We start from the raw sequence: 15,558 nt of genomic DNA, 5'->3' as shown, positions 1-15,558 counted from the left end.
GCAAACAAAAGCCCGGGACCAGTCGGCTTCTCAGCTGAATTCTACCAAAAATTTAGAGAAGAGCTAACACCTGTCCTACTCAAACTCTTCCAGAAAATTGCAGAGGAGGGTCAACTTCCAAACTCATTCTATGAGGCCACCATCACCTTAATACCAAAACCTGACAAAGATGCCACAAATAAAGAAAACTACAGGCCAATATCACTGATGAACATAGATGCAAAAATCCTTAACAAAATTCTAGCAATCAGAATCCAACAACACATTAAAAAGATCATACATCATGACCAAGTGGGCTTTATCCCAGGGATGCAAGAATTCTTCAATACCCACAAGTTAATCAATGTAATACACCACATTAACAAATTGAAAAATAAAAACCATATGATTATCTCAATAGATGCAGAGAAAGCCTTTGACAAAATTCAACATCCATTTATGATAAAAACCCTCCAGAAAGCAGGAATAGAAGGAACATACCTCAATATAATAAAAGCTATCTATGACAAACCCACAGCAAACATTATCTTTAATGGTGAAAAATTGAAAGCATTTCCCCTAAAGTCAGGAGCAAGACAAGGGTGCCCACGCTCACCACTACTATTCAGCATAGTTTTGGAAGTTTTGGGCACAGCAATCAGAGCAGAAAAATAAATAAAAAGAATGCAGATTGGAAAGGAAGAAGTAAAACCCACTGTTTGCAGATGACATGATCCTCTACATAGAAAACCCTAAAGACTCCACCAGAAAATTACTAGAGCTCATCAATGGATATAGTAAAGTTTCAGGATATAAAATCAACACACAGAAATCCCTTGCATTCCTATACAGTAATAATGAGAAAATAGAAAGAGAAATGAAGGAAACAATTCCATTCACCATTGCAATGCAAAGAATAAAATACTTAGGAATATATCTACCAAAAGAAACAAAGACCTATATAAAGAAACTATAAAACGTCCGTGAAAGAAATCAAAGAGTACACTAATAGATGGAGAAATATACCGTGTTCATGGATTGGAAGAATCAATATAGTGAAAATGAGTATACTACCCAAAGCAATCTATAGATTCAATGCAATCCCTATCAAGCTACCAACGGTATTTTTCACAGAGCTAGAACAAATAATTTCACAATTTGTATGGAAATACAAAAAAACCTCAAATAGCCAAAGCAATCTTGAGAAAAAAGAATGGAACTGGAAGAATCAACCTGCCTGACTTCAGGCTCTACTACAAAGCCACAGTCATCAAGACAGTATGGTGCTGGCACAAAGAGAGAAATATAGATCAATGGAACAAAATAGGAAGCCCAGAAACAAATCTATGCACCGATGGACACCTTATCTTTAACAAAGGAGGCAAGAATATACAATGGAGAAAAGACAATCTCTTTAACAAGTTGTGCTGGGTAACTGGTCAACCACTTGTAAAAGAATGAAACTAGAACACTTTTTAACACCATACACAAAAATAAACTCAAAATGGATTAAAGATCTAAAGGTATGACCAGAAACTATAAAACTCCTAGAGGAGAACATAGGCAAAACACTCTCCGACATACATCACAGCAGGATCCTCTATGACCCACCTCCCAGAATATTGGGAATAAAAGCAAAAATAAACAAATGGGACCTAATTAAAATTAAAAGCTTCTACACAACAAAGGAAAATATAAGCAAGGTGGAAAGACAGCCTTCAGAATGGGAGAAAATAATAGCAAATGAAACAACTGACAAAGAATTCATCTCAAAAATATACAAGCAACTCCTACAGCTCAATTCCAGGAAGATAAATGACTCAATCAAAAAATGGGCCAAAGAACTAAATAGACATTTCTCCAAAGAAGACATACAGATGGCTAACAAACACATGAAAAGATGCTCAACATCACTCATTATCAGAGTGATCACTCATTATCAGAGCAAATCAAAACCACATGAGGTACCATTTCACACCAGTCAGAATGGCTGCTATCCAAAAGTCTACAAGTAATAAATGCTGGAGAGGGTGTGGAGAACAGGGAACCCTCTTACACTGTTGGTGGGAATGCAAACTAGTACAGCCACTATGGAGAACAGTGTGGAGATTCCTTTAAAAACTGGAAATAGAACTGCCATCAGTTCAGTTCAGTTCAGTTGCTCAGTCGTGTCCAACTCTTTGTGACCCCATGAATGGCAGCACGCCAGGCCTCCCTGTCCATCACCAACTCCAGGAGTTCACCCAAACTCATATGTATTGAGTCGGTGATACCATCCTGCCATCTCATCCTCTGTCGTCCCCTTCTCCTCCTGCTCCCAATCCCTCCCAGCATCAGGGTCTTTTCCAATTAGTCAACTCTTTGCATGAGGTGGCCAAAGTATTGGAGTTTCAGTGTCAGCATGGATCCTTCCAATGAACACCCAGGACTGCCATATGACCCAGCAATCCCACTGCTGGGTATACACACCAAGGAAACCAGAATTGAAAGAGACATATGTACCCCAATGTTCATTGCAGCACTGTTTATAATAGCCAGGATATGGAAGCAACCTAGATGTCCATCAGCAGACAAATGGATAAGAAAGCTGTGGTACATATACACAATGGAGTATTGCTCAGCCATTAAAAAGAATACATTTGAATCAGTTCTAATGAGGTGGATGAAACTGGAGCCTATTATACAGAGTGAAGTAAGCCAGAAAGAAAAACACCAATACAGTATACTAATGCATATATATGGAATTTAAAAAGGTGGTAACGATAACCCTGTATGCGAGACAGCAAAAGAGACACAGATGTATAGAACAGTCTTTTGGACTCTGTGGGAGAGGGCGAGGGTGGGATGATTTGGGAGAATGGCATTGAAACATGTATATTATCATATGTGAAATGAATCGCCAGTCCAGTTTCGATGCATGATACAGGATGCTCCGGGCCAGTGCACTGGGATGAACCAGAGGGATGGAATGGGGAGGGAGATGGGGGGAGGGGTTCAGGATGGGGAACACATGTACACCCGTGGCAGATTCATGTCAGTGTATGGCAAAACCGATACAATATTGTAAAGTAATTTGCCTCCAATTTAAATAAATTTATATTAAAAAAAAATAAAACCTAGAAGAAACAAAGAGATGGAGAAATTAGAAGACAAGATGGTAGCAAGATGGGGTGGGAAGATCTTGGTGCCTACACTGTGTTCTTCAAACAGAAGAGAGATCACCAGTCTGGCACCTTTTACTCACATAAAAGTAAATGTTGTTGGTTTTTTTTTTTACGGAAAATATAAATAAAAAATATTTGTTCTACTTTGATCACAAAAGAAATTTTAGTGTTGAATTCGAAGCATAGCTATTATTACTTTTACTTTTAAGAATATCATAGTTTCTATTTAGTTTTTGAAAATGAAACTGTTCAACTGTTTTCACAATGAAGTTAACACTAATGGTTAAAAAAAAAAAAAAAAAGAAGAAGAAGATACCTGCATGGACCTTCCCCTACTTCTGAAGGTCCTTTAGCATAAAGACAATTCATCAACCACTGATGGCATCTAGCATCATTTTCTCTTCACTTGCTGTCTTTGCTTCATCTGTGAAACACCCCCAATCCTTTTAATGAAACCATTCACACCCTTTCTCCACAAAGCCTTCCGCAGGTCTCTAGAGGACATTTTCCTACACTCTCAAAGAATGTTGAGTAAATTACAAAGATACACTTCTTGTTCTGGCTTTTAATTATTTCTGAGCCTCTCAAGAGTAGGTCCATTCCTCATTTATTATTGTATCTTGACACCTAGTACATTACCTGTTACATGAAAGATAATCAATAAATAGCAGTTTATGAAGGAGTACGAATGATCCATCATATACAGCTCGAGAAACTTATAGCTTGTGAATTATTCGTGAGAGACAGGAGTAAGGTTTTGATTGTACTTATTAAATGATATGCAAATATATTTCAATTAAAGGTTTTGATTACATTTTGAAAGACATTCTGATCTTAAAAAAGTCACATACTACAAAGGTCATCTAGTTCCATCTTGAGCCATTTGTCATTCATGTACATGGGCCTGAGACAGGGAAAGTGCCTTCAAATAAACACATAGTTTTACTTATTTGATTTGCACTCTTGATGGTACAGTGCCTTTATAAAACTGAAACATTGTCTACTTCTTGGAGAAAAAATATTTTGTGACTTATTTTGCTTTTTGTTTTCTGTTCTTTTGAAAAGATCTACATTATAAGCTAGTCATTGACATTCAAGAAACTTCCCAAATGTGGGAGAACAAACGTTCTTTCTAACACTTTTTAAAAGGTTTCCATGTTTTAGAGACTGGGAATCTTGATAATTCTCAGGACTGCATACACATACATACCTTTATTTGTTGTTTTACTTTTAAACATTAATGATAGTTGATATGAAGTCATTATAAAATCTTAAGATATACAGATATGTCGAAGAAAAGACTGTAGTAATCACCGAGAGTCACACAACTCTGAACTAGTGACTAATACGAGAGAGCATTATTCCAGACATTCCTAAATATCGCTAGTGCAGGGTTTCCCAACCTCGGGACTCTCGCCATTGGGCTGAGTGATTCCTTGCGATGGTTGGGGGCTGTCCTGTCCTTTGTGGGACATTAAGCAGTATCCTTGGACCCTACCCACTACATGCTAGAAGCATGCTCCCCAGTTGTGACAACAAAGTATGTCTCCAGAAAAAGCCAAATGTTTCCTGGGGTCCAGAATAGCCCCAGGTTAAGAGGCACTATTCTAGATAGAGGAATAGAAAAAGAGATTCAGAAATAAATTTATTTATTAACTTTATGAACTGAAACTGACAGAGAAAGAAGAAACAAACTGAAGCCACGGGGATTGATTTATATTATTTATATACATGATAAACATGTATTCAATGTGCTAACTTAAACTTTATAAAAGTTGTAAAGGTTATAGAGTCACTAGGTTCTCTATTAAAGTCTTTTGTATTCTAGACAGCATTGGTCTGTTCTGAAAAATGTGAAAATTAGCATGCATCTGTCGTCATCTCTTCTTTTTCTCCCCCCACCTCCCAATTTTTGCTAGTTTTGCTATTATTTGTATGGTTGTCTATTTTTTGAATACTAACCACTGGTCCTGTCGTCAGAGGCCCTCTATTCATGAATGAATGTTTTTCTGTTTATTCTTGGATGAATTGCATTTTCAGGTAATGATATTTTCTTTGTTGTTGTTGTTGTTTTTTTTTTTTTTTCTCTCTTCTAGAAAGACTCAAGCGTTGTTGCATTTCCTGAGTTGGCACACGCTTGAGAATATTGGTTGCCTCTGAACTCTAAAATGAAGTTGGCTGGTTTAATTTTATGCTGTTTGTTGCTAACAGCTTTATTGAGATACAGTCCATGTGCCCTGTAATTCACCTATTTGAAGTGTACAATCTAATGGTGTTTCAGTGTATTAAATGGAGTTGTATAACCGTCACCACAAGCAATTTTAGAACGTTTTTATGTCTCATAAAGAAACTTGTACCTGTTAGCACACTTTCCATTTTCCCCAAACTCCCACCCCAACCCTAGTCAACCATGCATCTACTCTTTATCTCCGCTGACTTACCAATTCTGGACATTTCATACAGGTGAAAACCTAGAATGTGGGATCTTTGCGACTGGCTTCTTTCACTAGCATCACATTGGCAAAGTTTATCCATACTTGTAGACTATATCAAATATTCTTTATTTTTTAAGGCCTAGTCATTCCTTTGTGTGGATCCACCGCATTTTGATCATCCACTAATCAGTTGTTGGCCATTTGTACTGGTTTCACTTTTTGTCTATTATGAATAATGTTGCTGTGAACATCTGTGTCTCAGTGTGTTTTTTTGGGACATGTATATTTCCACTTCTTAGGAGTATACATTTAGGAGTGGAACCTCTGGAGTATAAGGTAACCCTGTATTTAACCTTATAAGAAAGTGATGTAATGTTTTTGAGTCACATTTTGCAACTCTTCAGCAGTTTGTACATAATATCCTACTGGGCTTGCACTAAGAGATTCAGTCAGCCTTGTCTTTTCTAGCTTTGTAAGGTGTCTTTTGATGGACACCTTTTGATTCATATTTCATTATGGATTAATATTCTATTTTTGTTTTTCACCAAAAGAGCTTGTATGTGCTTACACTCTCAGAATTCTTTCAAATTTGGTAAGACTTACCTGTTACCTTAATACTTAAAAAAGAAAGTTAGGTTTGCTACATTTTCTTTCAGAAATTTGTAGACAGTGTTCCTTTATCTTCTAATGTTTAATGTTGCTGTGGGAAATTCTGAGGCCTAATTGACTTTTCCAGCTTGAGATGATTTGCTTTTTCTGACTGAATTATTGAAGGAATAGTTATCCTTACAGGTCAGTAACTTAACAACTCAGTGTTGTGTGCCACAACTTTCTCCTAAAATAGGATATGATGTGGTAAAATGTATGCCTGCATTTTATAATCTGTTTCAAGAGTTGTAAGCATGATCTAAATTTCTGCTCTCAGTAATTATGTGACAAGGTAGTATTTTTTTTAAGCTCTTTGACATTTGAATTTTTCTACTAATTTTTTGAAATGTAGTTCTTCTCAGTTAATTCATTGCGTTGAAATTTCATGTCTAATCAAGACACCCTCAGAACTTACATGGTTTGAAAAGATTGTTCTAAGTTTCTTGTTCTAAGAAACCCTTGTCATTGAAATTAGTTTTTTCATTTTGCCTGCATCGACTTGTTCAGCTGTCTGAGAAATCACAGCTGCGCAGAATGCATTAAATAATCAAAGGTGCATGTAGGCAATAAATAACTTTGCAGAAGTTGTATTCTTAGACTGGAAAAAGATATTGACTAGTGATTTGGTTAATTTCTCTTCCGTTTGACAGAGTCCTGTTCCATTTGGCAGACTACATATAAACCATTAAAACGAAGGAGGATCAATTCCATTTTAACCGATAATCATATAATATAATTTTGCAAGCTCCACTATATCTGGTAACCCTTCACCATTAATAAATTCTTTTTATTTTTTAAGTCTTGGGTTTTATCATATTTTATTTCCTTGAGCTTCCTTTATCTCATTTTCTTAAAGTTTCTCCACCTTGTTACCCCCTCCTCTATTCTTGCTTTTTCTCTTTCTTCTGTCTCTGTTCTGTCTCCCCTCTTTACCTTCCTCTATCTGCTTGTGCATCACACACCTTTCAGAATGGCTAAAATAAAAAAAAAAAATGGTGACAACACAAAATTCTGGTCAGAATGTGGAGAAACTGATCACTCATACATGCTGCTGGGAATGTAAATTGATACAGCAACTCTGGACATTTTTGGCAGTTTCAAAAAAAAAAAAAAAAAAAAGCATGCAACTCTCATTAGAATCACTGATTATACCCCTTGGCATTTATCCCAGAGAACTGAAGACTTATTTGTACAAAAACCAGCACGAGGATGCTCCTAGCAGCTTGACTTGTAATAACTGAAAACTGGAGACAACCCACATGTCTTTCAGCGGGCACATAGTTAAATAAATTGTGGAGCATCCGTGCCATGCCACACTACTTAGCAATAAAAAGGAATGAACTATGGACATATACAACAAGCTGGGTGAATCTTAAGAGATAATTATGAGTGAAAAGATAGTGCAGGCGGCTGCGACATGGCGCATGTGGCCGAGAGGAGCCACCCCATGTCCGAGGTCAGGGGCAGCGGCCGAGAGTACCAGACTGCGACGGTGGAGGAACTGCCGAGAGGAGCTACCCCGCGTCCGAGGTCAGGGGTGGCGACGAGAGGAGTTACTCCGCGTCCGAGGTCGGGGGCGGCGGCCGGGAGGAGCTACCCCAGGCCCGAGGAGCAACCCACGCCCAAAGAAAGACAATGCCAAAGAATGCTCAAACTACCGCACAATTGCACTCATCTCACATGCTAGTAAAGTAATGCTCAAAATTCTCCAAGCCAGACTTCAGCAATATGTGAACCGTGAACTTCCTGATGTTCAAGCTGGTTTTAGAAAAGGCAGAGGAACCAGAGATCAAATTGCCAACATCCAGTGGATCATGGAAAAAGCAAGAGAGTTCCAGAAAAACATCTATTTCTGCTTTATTGACTATGCCAAAGCCTTTGACTGTGTGGATCACAATAAACTGTGGGAAATTCTTCAAGAGATGGGAATACCAGACCACCTGACCTGCCTCTTGAGAAATTTGTATGCAGGTCAGGAAGCAACAGTTAGAACTGCACATGGAACAACAGACTGGTTCCAAATAGGAAAAGGAGTTCATCAAGGCTGTATATTGTCACCCTGTTTATTTAACTTATATGCAGAGTATATCATGAGAAACACTCGACTGGAAGAAACACAAGCTGGAATCAAGATTGCTGGGAGAAATATCAGTAACCTCAGATATGCAGATGACACCACCCTTATGGCAGAAAGTGAAGAGGAACTCAAAAGCCTCTTGATGAAAGTGAAAGTGGAGAGTGAAAAAATTGGCTTAAAGCTCAACATTCAGAAAATGAAGATCATGGCATCCGGTCCCACCACTTCATGGGAAATAGATGGGGAAACAGTGGAAACAGTGTCAGACTTCATTTTTCTGGGCTCCAAAATCACTACAGATGGTGACTGCGGCCATGAAATTAAAAGACGCTTACTCCTTGAAAGGAAAGTTATGACCAACCTAGATAGCATATTCAAAAGCAGAGACATTACTTGCCAACAAAAGTTCGTCTAGTCAAGGCTATGGTTTTTCCTGTGGTCATGTATGGATGTGAGAGTTGGACTGTGAAGAAGGCTGAGTGCTGAAGAATTGATGCTTTTGAACTGTGGTGTTGGAGAAGACTCTTGGGAGTCCCTTGGAGATCCAACCAGTCCATTCTGAAGGAGATCAGCCCTGGGATTTCTTTGGAAGGACTGATGCTAAAGCTGAAACTCCAGTACTTTGGCCACCTCATGCGAAGAGTTGACTCATTGGAAAAGACTCTGATGCTGGTAGGGATTGGGGGCAGGAGGAGAAGGGGACGACAGAGGATGAGATGGCTGGATGGCATCACTGACTCGATGGACATGAGTCTGAGTGAACTCCGGGAGTTGGTGATGGACAGGGAGGCCTGGCGTGCTGCAATTCATAGGGTTGCAAAGAGTCAGACACGACTGAGCTACTGATCTGATCTGATGAGTGAAAAAATTATTAGTCTCAAAAGACTGCATGCTGTACACCTTTATTTGCAGAGGGTTCCTCAAATGATGGTGGAGAACAGGTTAGTGGTTGCCTGGGGTTAGAGAGGGCAGAATGGAAGAGGGTGTGCCTGTAAGAGTGAGGCATAGTGATGAAAATGTTCCTCGCCTTAAGTATATCCATGCCAATGCCCTGGTCATGATATTGGACCACAGTCTTGCAAGATATTATCATTGGGGGAAATTAGGTAAAGGGTACACAGAATCTTTATTATTTCCTACAACTCCAAAGTAAAAATTTTCATTAAAGAAACCCATATTTACAGCTTTTAAAAACGATTTAAGTGTTCAGAAAGATTCCTTTGACTAGTAAATTATCCCTTACCTTAGCATTTCTGTATTTTCATTTTAATTTATTCACTTTTAAGAAAGGTAGTGCTACCAAACTCATCAAGTTGTATACACTAAATATGTACAGCTTTTTACATGTGAGTCATATCTCATATCAGAGAAGGCAATGGCACCCCACTCCAGTACTCTTGCCTGGAAAATCCCATGGACGGAGGAGCCTGGTAGGCTGCAGTCCATGGGGTCACTAAGAGTCGGACACGACTGAGCGACTTCACTTTCACTTTTCACTTTCATGCATTGGAGAAGGAAATGGCAACCCACTCCAGTGTTCTTGCCTGGAGAATCCCAGGGATGGGGGAGCCTGGTGGGCTGCCGTCTGTGGGGTCGCACAGAGTCGGATACGACTGAAGCAACTTAGCAGCAGCAGCAGCTGCATATTTCATATAAGTGGTTTTTGAAAAAAGAGAGGAAGAAGGAAAGGAGGTGTTAGCATGTTATGCAGTTTGATTTTTAAAGTAAAACATAGTGTCTAAAAAAACAACTGATTTGTCAAATATTGTCCTTTTTAAAAATATTTTTATTGAAATGTAATTCATATACTGTGCAATTCACCATATAAAGTGAACTATTCAATGAGAGTGTGTTCATAGCATGGTGTAACCATTGCCACAATGAATTTTAGAACATTTTCATCACCCTAGAAAGAACTCTAGGCCTCTTAGCCTCGGAAAAAGGCTAAGAGGCCAAGTCATCTTCAGTTTTCCATCTTCCCAGCCAACTAATCTACTTTCTGTCTCTATAAATATGTTTGCTTTTTAAAAGAGAATCAGTATCATTAATGAATGATATAAATAAAAGTTTAGTAAAACAGATGTTTAAAAAATTAATTGTAATCTTAATATTCTACTAAGTTAATTTTCCCCCATGGGCTCTTTTTACCTTATGTATAGAATTAAATACTGGGTACATCTTTCTTTTCTATGTAAAAAATATATGAATCCTATTATTCATACAATTTGTTTTGAATTCTAGAAATTTAATAACTGGTATACCTGAAGGAATCTTTCCATATCTCTAGTACCCTATAGTGAATATAATTGAGACTATAGTAATTATTATTTAATTATTATTTACTTAGAATAATGCATTTTTATGTATACTTATATCTGTTTTTTTCAGATTCCTTTCCCATATAGGTGATTACAGAATTCTGCGTAGAGGTCCCTGTGCTGTATAGCAGGTCTCTTTGTTGATTTTCTATTTTATCTATAGTAATATGCATATGTGAGTTCTTCCCTAGTAGCTCAGGTGGTAAAGAATCCACCTGCAATGCAGGAAACCTGGCTTTGATCCCTGGGTCAGGAAGATCCCCTGGAGAAGGGAATGGCAACTCACTTCAATACTCTTGCCTAGAGAAGTCCATGGACAGTGGAGCCTGGCAGGCTACAGTCCATGGGACAAGGACTGTAGAGTTGGACATGACTGAGTGACTAACACACACACATGTCAATCCCAAACTCCTAATTTATCCTCCCTGCCCTCCACTTTTCCCCTTTGGTAACCATAAGTTTGTTTTCCGTGTCTGTGAGTCCATTTATATTTTGCAAATAAATTCATTTGTATCATATTTTCATAGTCCGCATGTAAGTATCATAATTGTCTTTGTCTGAATTAATTCTCTTGGTGTGACAGTCTCTAGGTCCATGTGGGCTGCTGCAAATGATGCTCTGTTGGGATGACAAAGAGCATTCACATAGTAGGCGTTTGCATTCAGGTCTGCTGCAGGCATAGCCCAGGGATTTTTAAACCACCCCAGCCATGAAATCCTCTCTTCGAAAGACCTGCTGCTTCTGCTGCAGCGTGCCTGCTGGGCTCTGCTGCGCCTCCTCTTTCCTGCCCTTCCTTCTCCAAGGCAACCTACATCCTCCCGGGTGCTTCTTGGCACACCTGTAAAGATCTGAGCTATCAAATGCCAATAATGGTATTTGATCACAGAAATATTGGTCTTGGCTTTCTTTATAATTGTTGTGGATTAGGAGCAATTTCTTAATTCAGTTAAATGTTCTTCGGTTTTTACCTACTGTGAGTCTGTAAAATAAGGTTTGGTAACTAGACAAACGAGGTACTTAACTAGACAAACGAGGTGTGTGGAGAGTGCTTAAACTACCTAAGATAATAAATTGTTTTCACTACTGTAGAAGCATTCATTGTAAAGATAGCAGCAATTCAAAGAATTTGTTCCTCTGTTTGAACCAGTTCCCTGAAGCCCTCTATATGATGTTCTATTGGGTTAGTTGTGATTTAAAAATGAAGCCAATGGAATATTATATTCTCATAGTAATATTATCTAATTTAGACCTTCAAGTAATTCTTTTTTTTTTTAAATTTTTAAATTTTATTTTATTTTTAAACTTTACATAATTGTATTAGTTTTGCCAAATATCAAAATGAATCCGCCACAGGTATACATGTGTTCCCCATCCTGAACCCTCCTCCCTCCTCCCTCCCCATACCATCCCTCTGGGTCGTCCCAGTGCACTAGTCCCAAGCATCCAGTATCGTGCATCGAACCTGGACTGGCAACTCGTTTCTTACATGATATTTTACATGTTTCAATGTCATTCTCCCAAATCTTCCCACCCTCTCCCTCTCCCACAGAGTCCATAAGACTGTTCTATACATCAGTGTCTCTGAGTGTTCCTATTAGTAATCAGTCCAAATGAGCAAGATTTAATAATATTCCATAATTTAAAGTTACAGCTTTATTTTAATGTTTATACATTTCAGCAGGCAGACATTTAATTCCTTCTAAAAATAGATCAGGTAAGAACTGTTAAGAACACCAGTGTGTTATTACCCCTGGCTTGATATTTTGCATTTTCTTGCTTTCTTTTCTAGAAAGCAAAATGTGTAGGCATATAAATAGCTATAAAATGGAAATAAGGGCAAAGTTTGACATACTCAGAAAATATACAGTTTCTCTTGGCTGTAGGGAGAAAAAAGTCCCTTCGAGTGCATTCTCAGCTGAATAAACTCAGCTCTAAAATTGTCCACATATGAGCTGGGGATTGACTTTTGAATCAGGTCATAGGAAATACAGAAAAAATACAATAGATGTAAACACTGTCTGGATCCAGAATTTATAGAAAAGAAATGACAATCTTAAGGAATAAGTAGAAGCCAAGTCAAGTTTTTAACTCTAACTCCGTGTCTGTTCTCTGCTAGCATAATGAATCGTTGTTTTGAAATTCCTGTGTTTTAACTTCAGAGGATCAATAAGTCTTTCTTCCAGGAAGGTGATTTAGTCGAATTTTATTCAGTGTTGTGAGTACATATTATGTATGGGCAGTTGCTTAAAACTCAAGATGTACATCTCTTTCTGATGTGTCGACAACTTGCATAGTTCATTGCTCCAATAATGCTTCTCATCAACCACATGTATCCAGCTGGATTTCACGCCTGTCACTTCATGCCACTGCATGTGTATTTTTTTCCCCATATATTCTGCTATGTAAGGCCCAGAATATTTTTTTTCAAAAGAAAATTTGTAGATAACCAGAAAAAAGTGGGAAAGTGAAGAAGTTGTATTTCAGTATGACAGGAATTATAGTTAACTATATAGTCCACATAATTTTTTGCAAATGTCTTAATATCCTTCAATTTTGAAACACTTTCACCTTCTTATTTCGAGCATTTAAAACATTTTGAGAGCCTTTTCCCTCACTCTAACAAGCAGAGTAAAAGATAATTTAGGATGAAAAGAGCATTTTCTCTGTGAGACTATCAGCGTAGCACAGAGTAAGTACTGTCTTGATCTTTAATTAGATGAGAATATTTTTACTGCCAATCTCAGTTTAAAAAATCACAAAGTCCATTAATGAAAACAGTTTTTTGAGGGTGTAGCTTTGTAAAACATGAAATTAAAAGTGTTAGAATGAAAAACATTTTGAGCTTCTGAAGAGTTTTTGTTATTTAAAGTAATGTAGGTGTTTCAATTTTCAAATTATAAAAAAATTGTCTATTAATGCTTGGCAGATCTTACCATAACACTTTGGCATTTAGGCTGTGGGGTTTTTTTCTTCATATGAAATATAACTTTCAGACCTTTAGTGTGGTCATCATTCCTGTCCTGTGTTGGAAGGAACCCAGAATTCCAATCCTTGTAAAATCTCTCATCATGTTTTCATGTTTTGCATACTGCATAATTAACAGACAAAAGAAAAGCAGCTTTGTACAAATGAGCAATATTTTAATAGTAAAACTGCAAAAAATAGAAAATGTAGTTATGTCATTTATTTTATAAATTTGTTTCCTTTTTTATTTTCCCTTAAAAATAAAACAGAGTTGTTTTGGAATTCAGCTTCTTTCAATACCGAGGCATCCTACCTCCATTTTCCTACTTTCCATGGGGAGCTGAGTGCGGATGTGTCTTTCTTCTTCAAGACCACAGCTTCATCTGGGGTGTTTTTAGAGAACCTGGGGATTACCGATTTCATACGGATAGAGCTACGCTGTAAGTTGTGTTTTCCTTAGATGTCTGTGGAATTCTGTTTAGGAGTAATGAGGTGTACAGTCATGTCCAACTCTTTGTTACCTCATGGACTGTAGCCCCCCAGGCTCCTCTGTCCATGGGATTTTCCAGGCAAGAGTACTGGAGTGGGTAGCCATTTCCTATTCCAGGGGTTTATGAGTAAATTCTGAAACTAATTTTTAAAGTACTGTGTTTCTACATTATCAACCAAATCTTTTCATTGTGTCCTTTGGGAAGAAAAATATATTAAGATAGCATTTTTTGTAAGAAAATTATTTAATATTTAACATGTGATAATTTGGGGAAATTATTAGTATTCTCTAGAACCAACTTAAAAAGTCTTTTAAATTCAGAAAAATTAAATCTTTTTAAAAATCCAAATTCTCAGTTTAAAAATTAATTAAATTAACCAGCCATATTTTCTGCTATCCTCTTAGACTGCTAATATTTTGATATCAAATGTATATTGCATGCTTTTGAAATTAAATAAACCCTGAATCACTGTCAAAATTATTTTTATATAAAATTCCAGATGCTATTTAATTCTCTTCCCCTGGCTAAATAGCTTTGATGTGGAGACGTGGGTTCGATCCCAAGGTTGGAAAGATCCCCTAAAGGAGTAAATGGCAAATCACTCCAGTATTCTTGCCCGGAAAATCCCATGGACTGAGGAACCAGGTGGGCTAGTCCATGGGGTCACAAAAGAGTCAGAAATGACTGAGAGACTAAACAAACAAATAGCTTTAGTTTTTGTCAATATGAACAGTTAACTCCAGTGATGAATTTCTTAGAATCCATTTTCCCCCCAAAATACAAACGTATTTTACTGTCTCTTTCCATATCTATTCTGCACCGACATCCTTGGTTTCTTCCATAGAATGCAAACCATTATCTTCATGTTTAGTGACCGCTGATGCAATGGGGCTCTTCCCGAGGGTATTGAAGACTGAGCCCCCCCACCACGGGGACTAACACGAACAATCTTCATGTCTGATCCTTCCAGCTCCTGCAGTTGTGACATTTTCATTTGACGTGGGAAATGGGCCTTTTGAAATCTCGGTGCAGTCACCCACTCACTTTAGTGACAACCAGTGGCACCACGTTAGGGTTGAGAGGAACATGAAGGAGGCCTCGGTTCGAGTGGATCAGCTCTCACCAAAGACGCAGCCGGCCCCAGCGGACGGGCATGTCCTCCTGCAGCTCAACAGTCAGCTCTTCGTGGGTAAGCCCTGCTTTGGACAATTTGTCTTTAATTGTATGATGTAAGTGCAGAGATGGGCCAAAAGAAAATAATGCCAACTGTAGATAAGGATGCAGTCCATGGGGTCACAAGGAGTTGGATACGACGCAGGGACTGAACTGAACTGATAAGATAATGATAACACCACCCCCAAACCACCATTTACTGAGAACCTGTGTTCCAGGCTGCACTGGGTGTTTTTACTACTTCCTCATAACCAATCCATGCAATGGATATTATCCCAGTTTTACCGACAAGGTAATTGAGGTGCAGGA

At 38.0% G+C, this 15,558-nt stretch overlaps 1 protein-coding gene across 2 annotated transcripts in view; it reads left to right on the top strand.

The window, feature by feature from the left end:
• CNTNAP4 (contactin associated protein like 4) overlaps positions 1-15,558 on the top strand; it is a 285,557-nt gene that overhangs the window by 227,934 nt on the left and 42,065 nt on the right. For both annotated transcript variants that reach the window (XM_027513975.1, XM_027513977.1), the window contains 2 exons: positions 13,855-14,025; positions 15,047-15,265. In XM_027513975.1, coding sequence (XP_027369776.1) covers positions 13,855-14,025; positions 15,047-15,265 — 390 coding nt within the window. The remainder of the gene's footprint in view (positions 1-13,854; positions 14,026-15,046; positions 15,266-15,558) is intronic.

Source organism: Bos indicus x Bos taurus, chromosome 18, assembly GCF_003369695.1.
Source record: "Bos indicus x Bos taurus breed Angus x Brahman F1 hybrid chromosome 18, Bos_hybrid_MaternalHap_v2.0, whole genome shotgun sequence".
NCBI lineage: Eukaryota > Metazoa > Chordata > Mammalia > Artiodactyla > Bovidae > Bos > Bos indicus x Bos taurus.
Note: the sequence above shows the minus strand (reverse complement) of the source record. Positions and strands in the feature narration are given on the sequence as shown.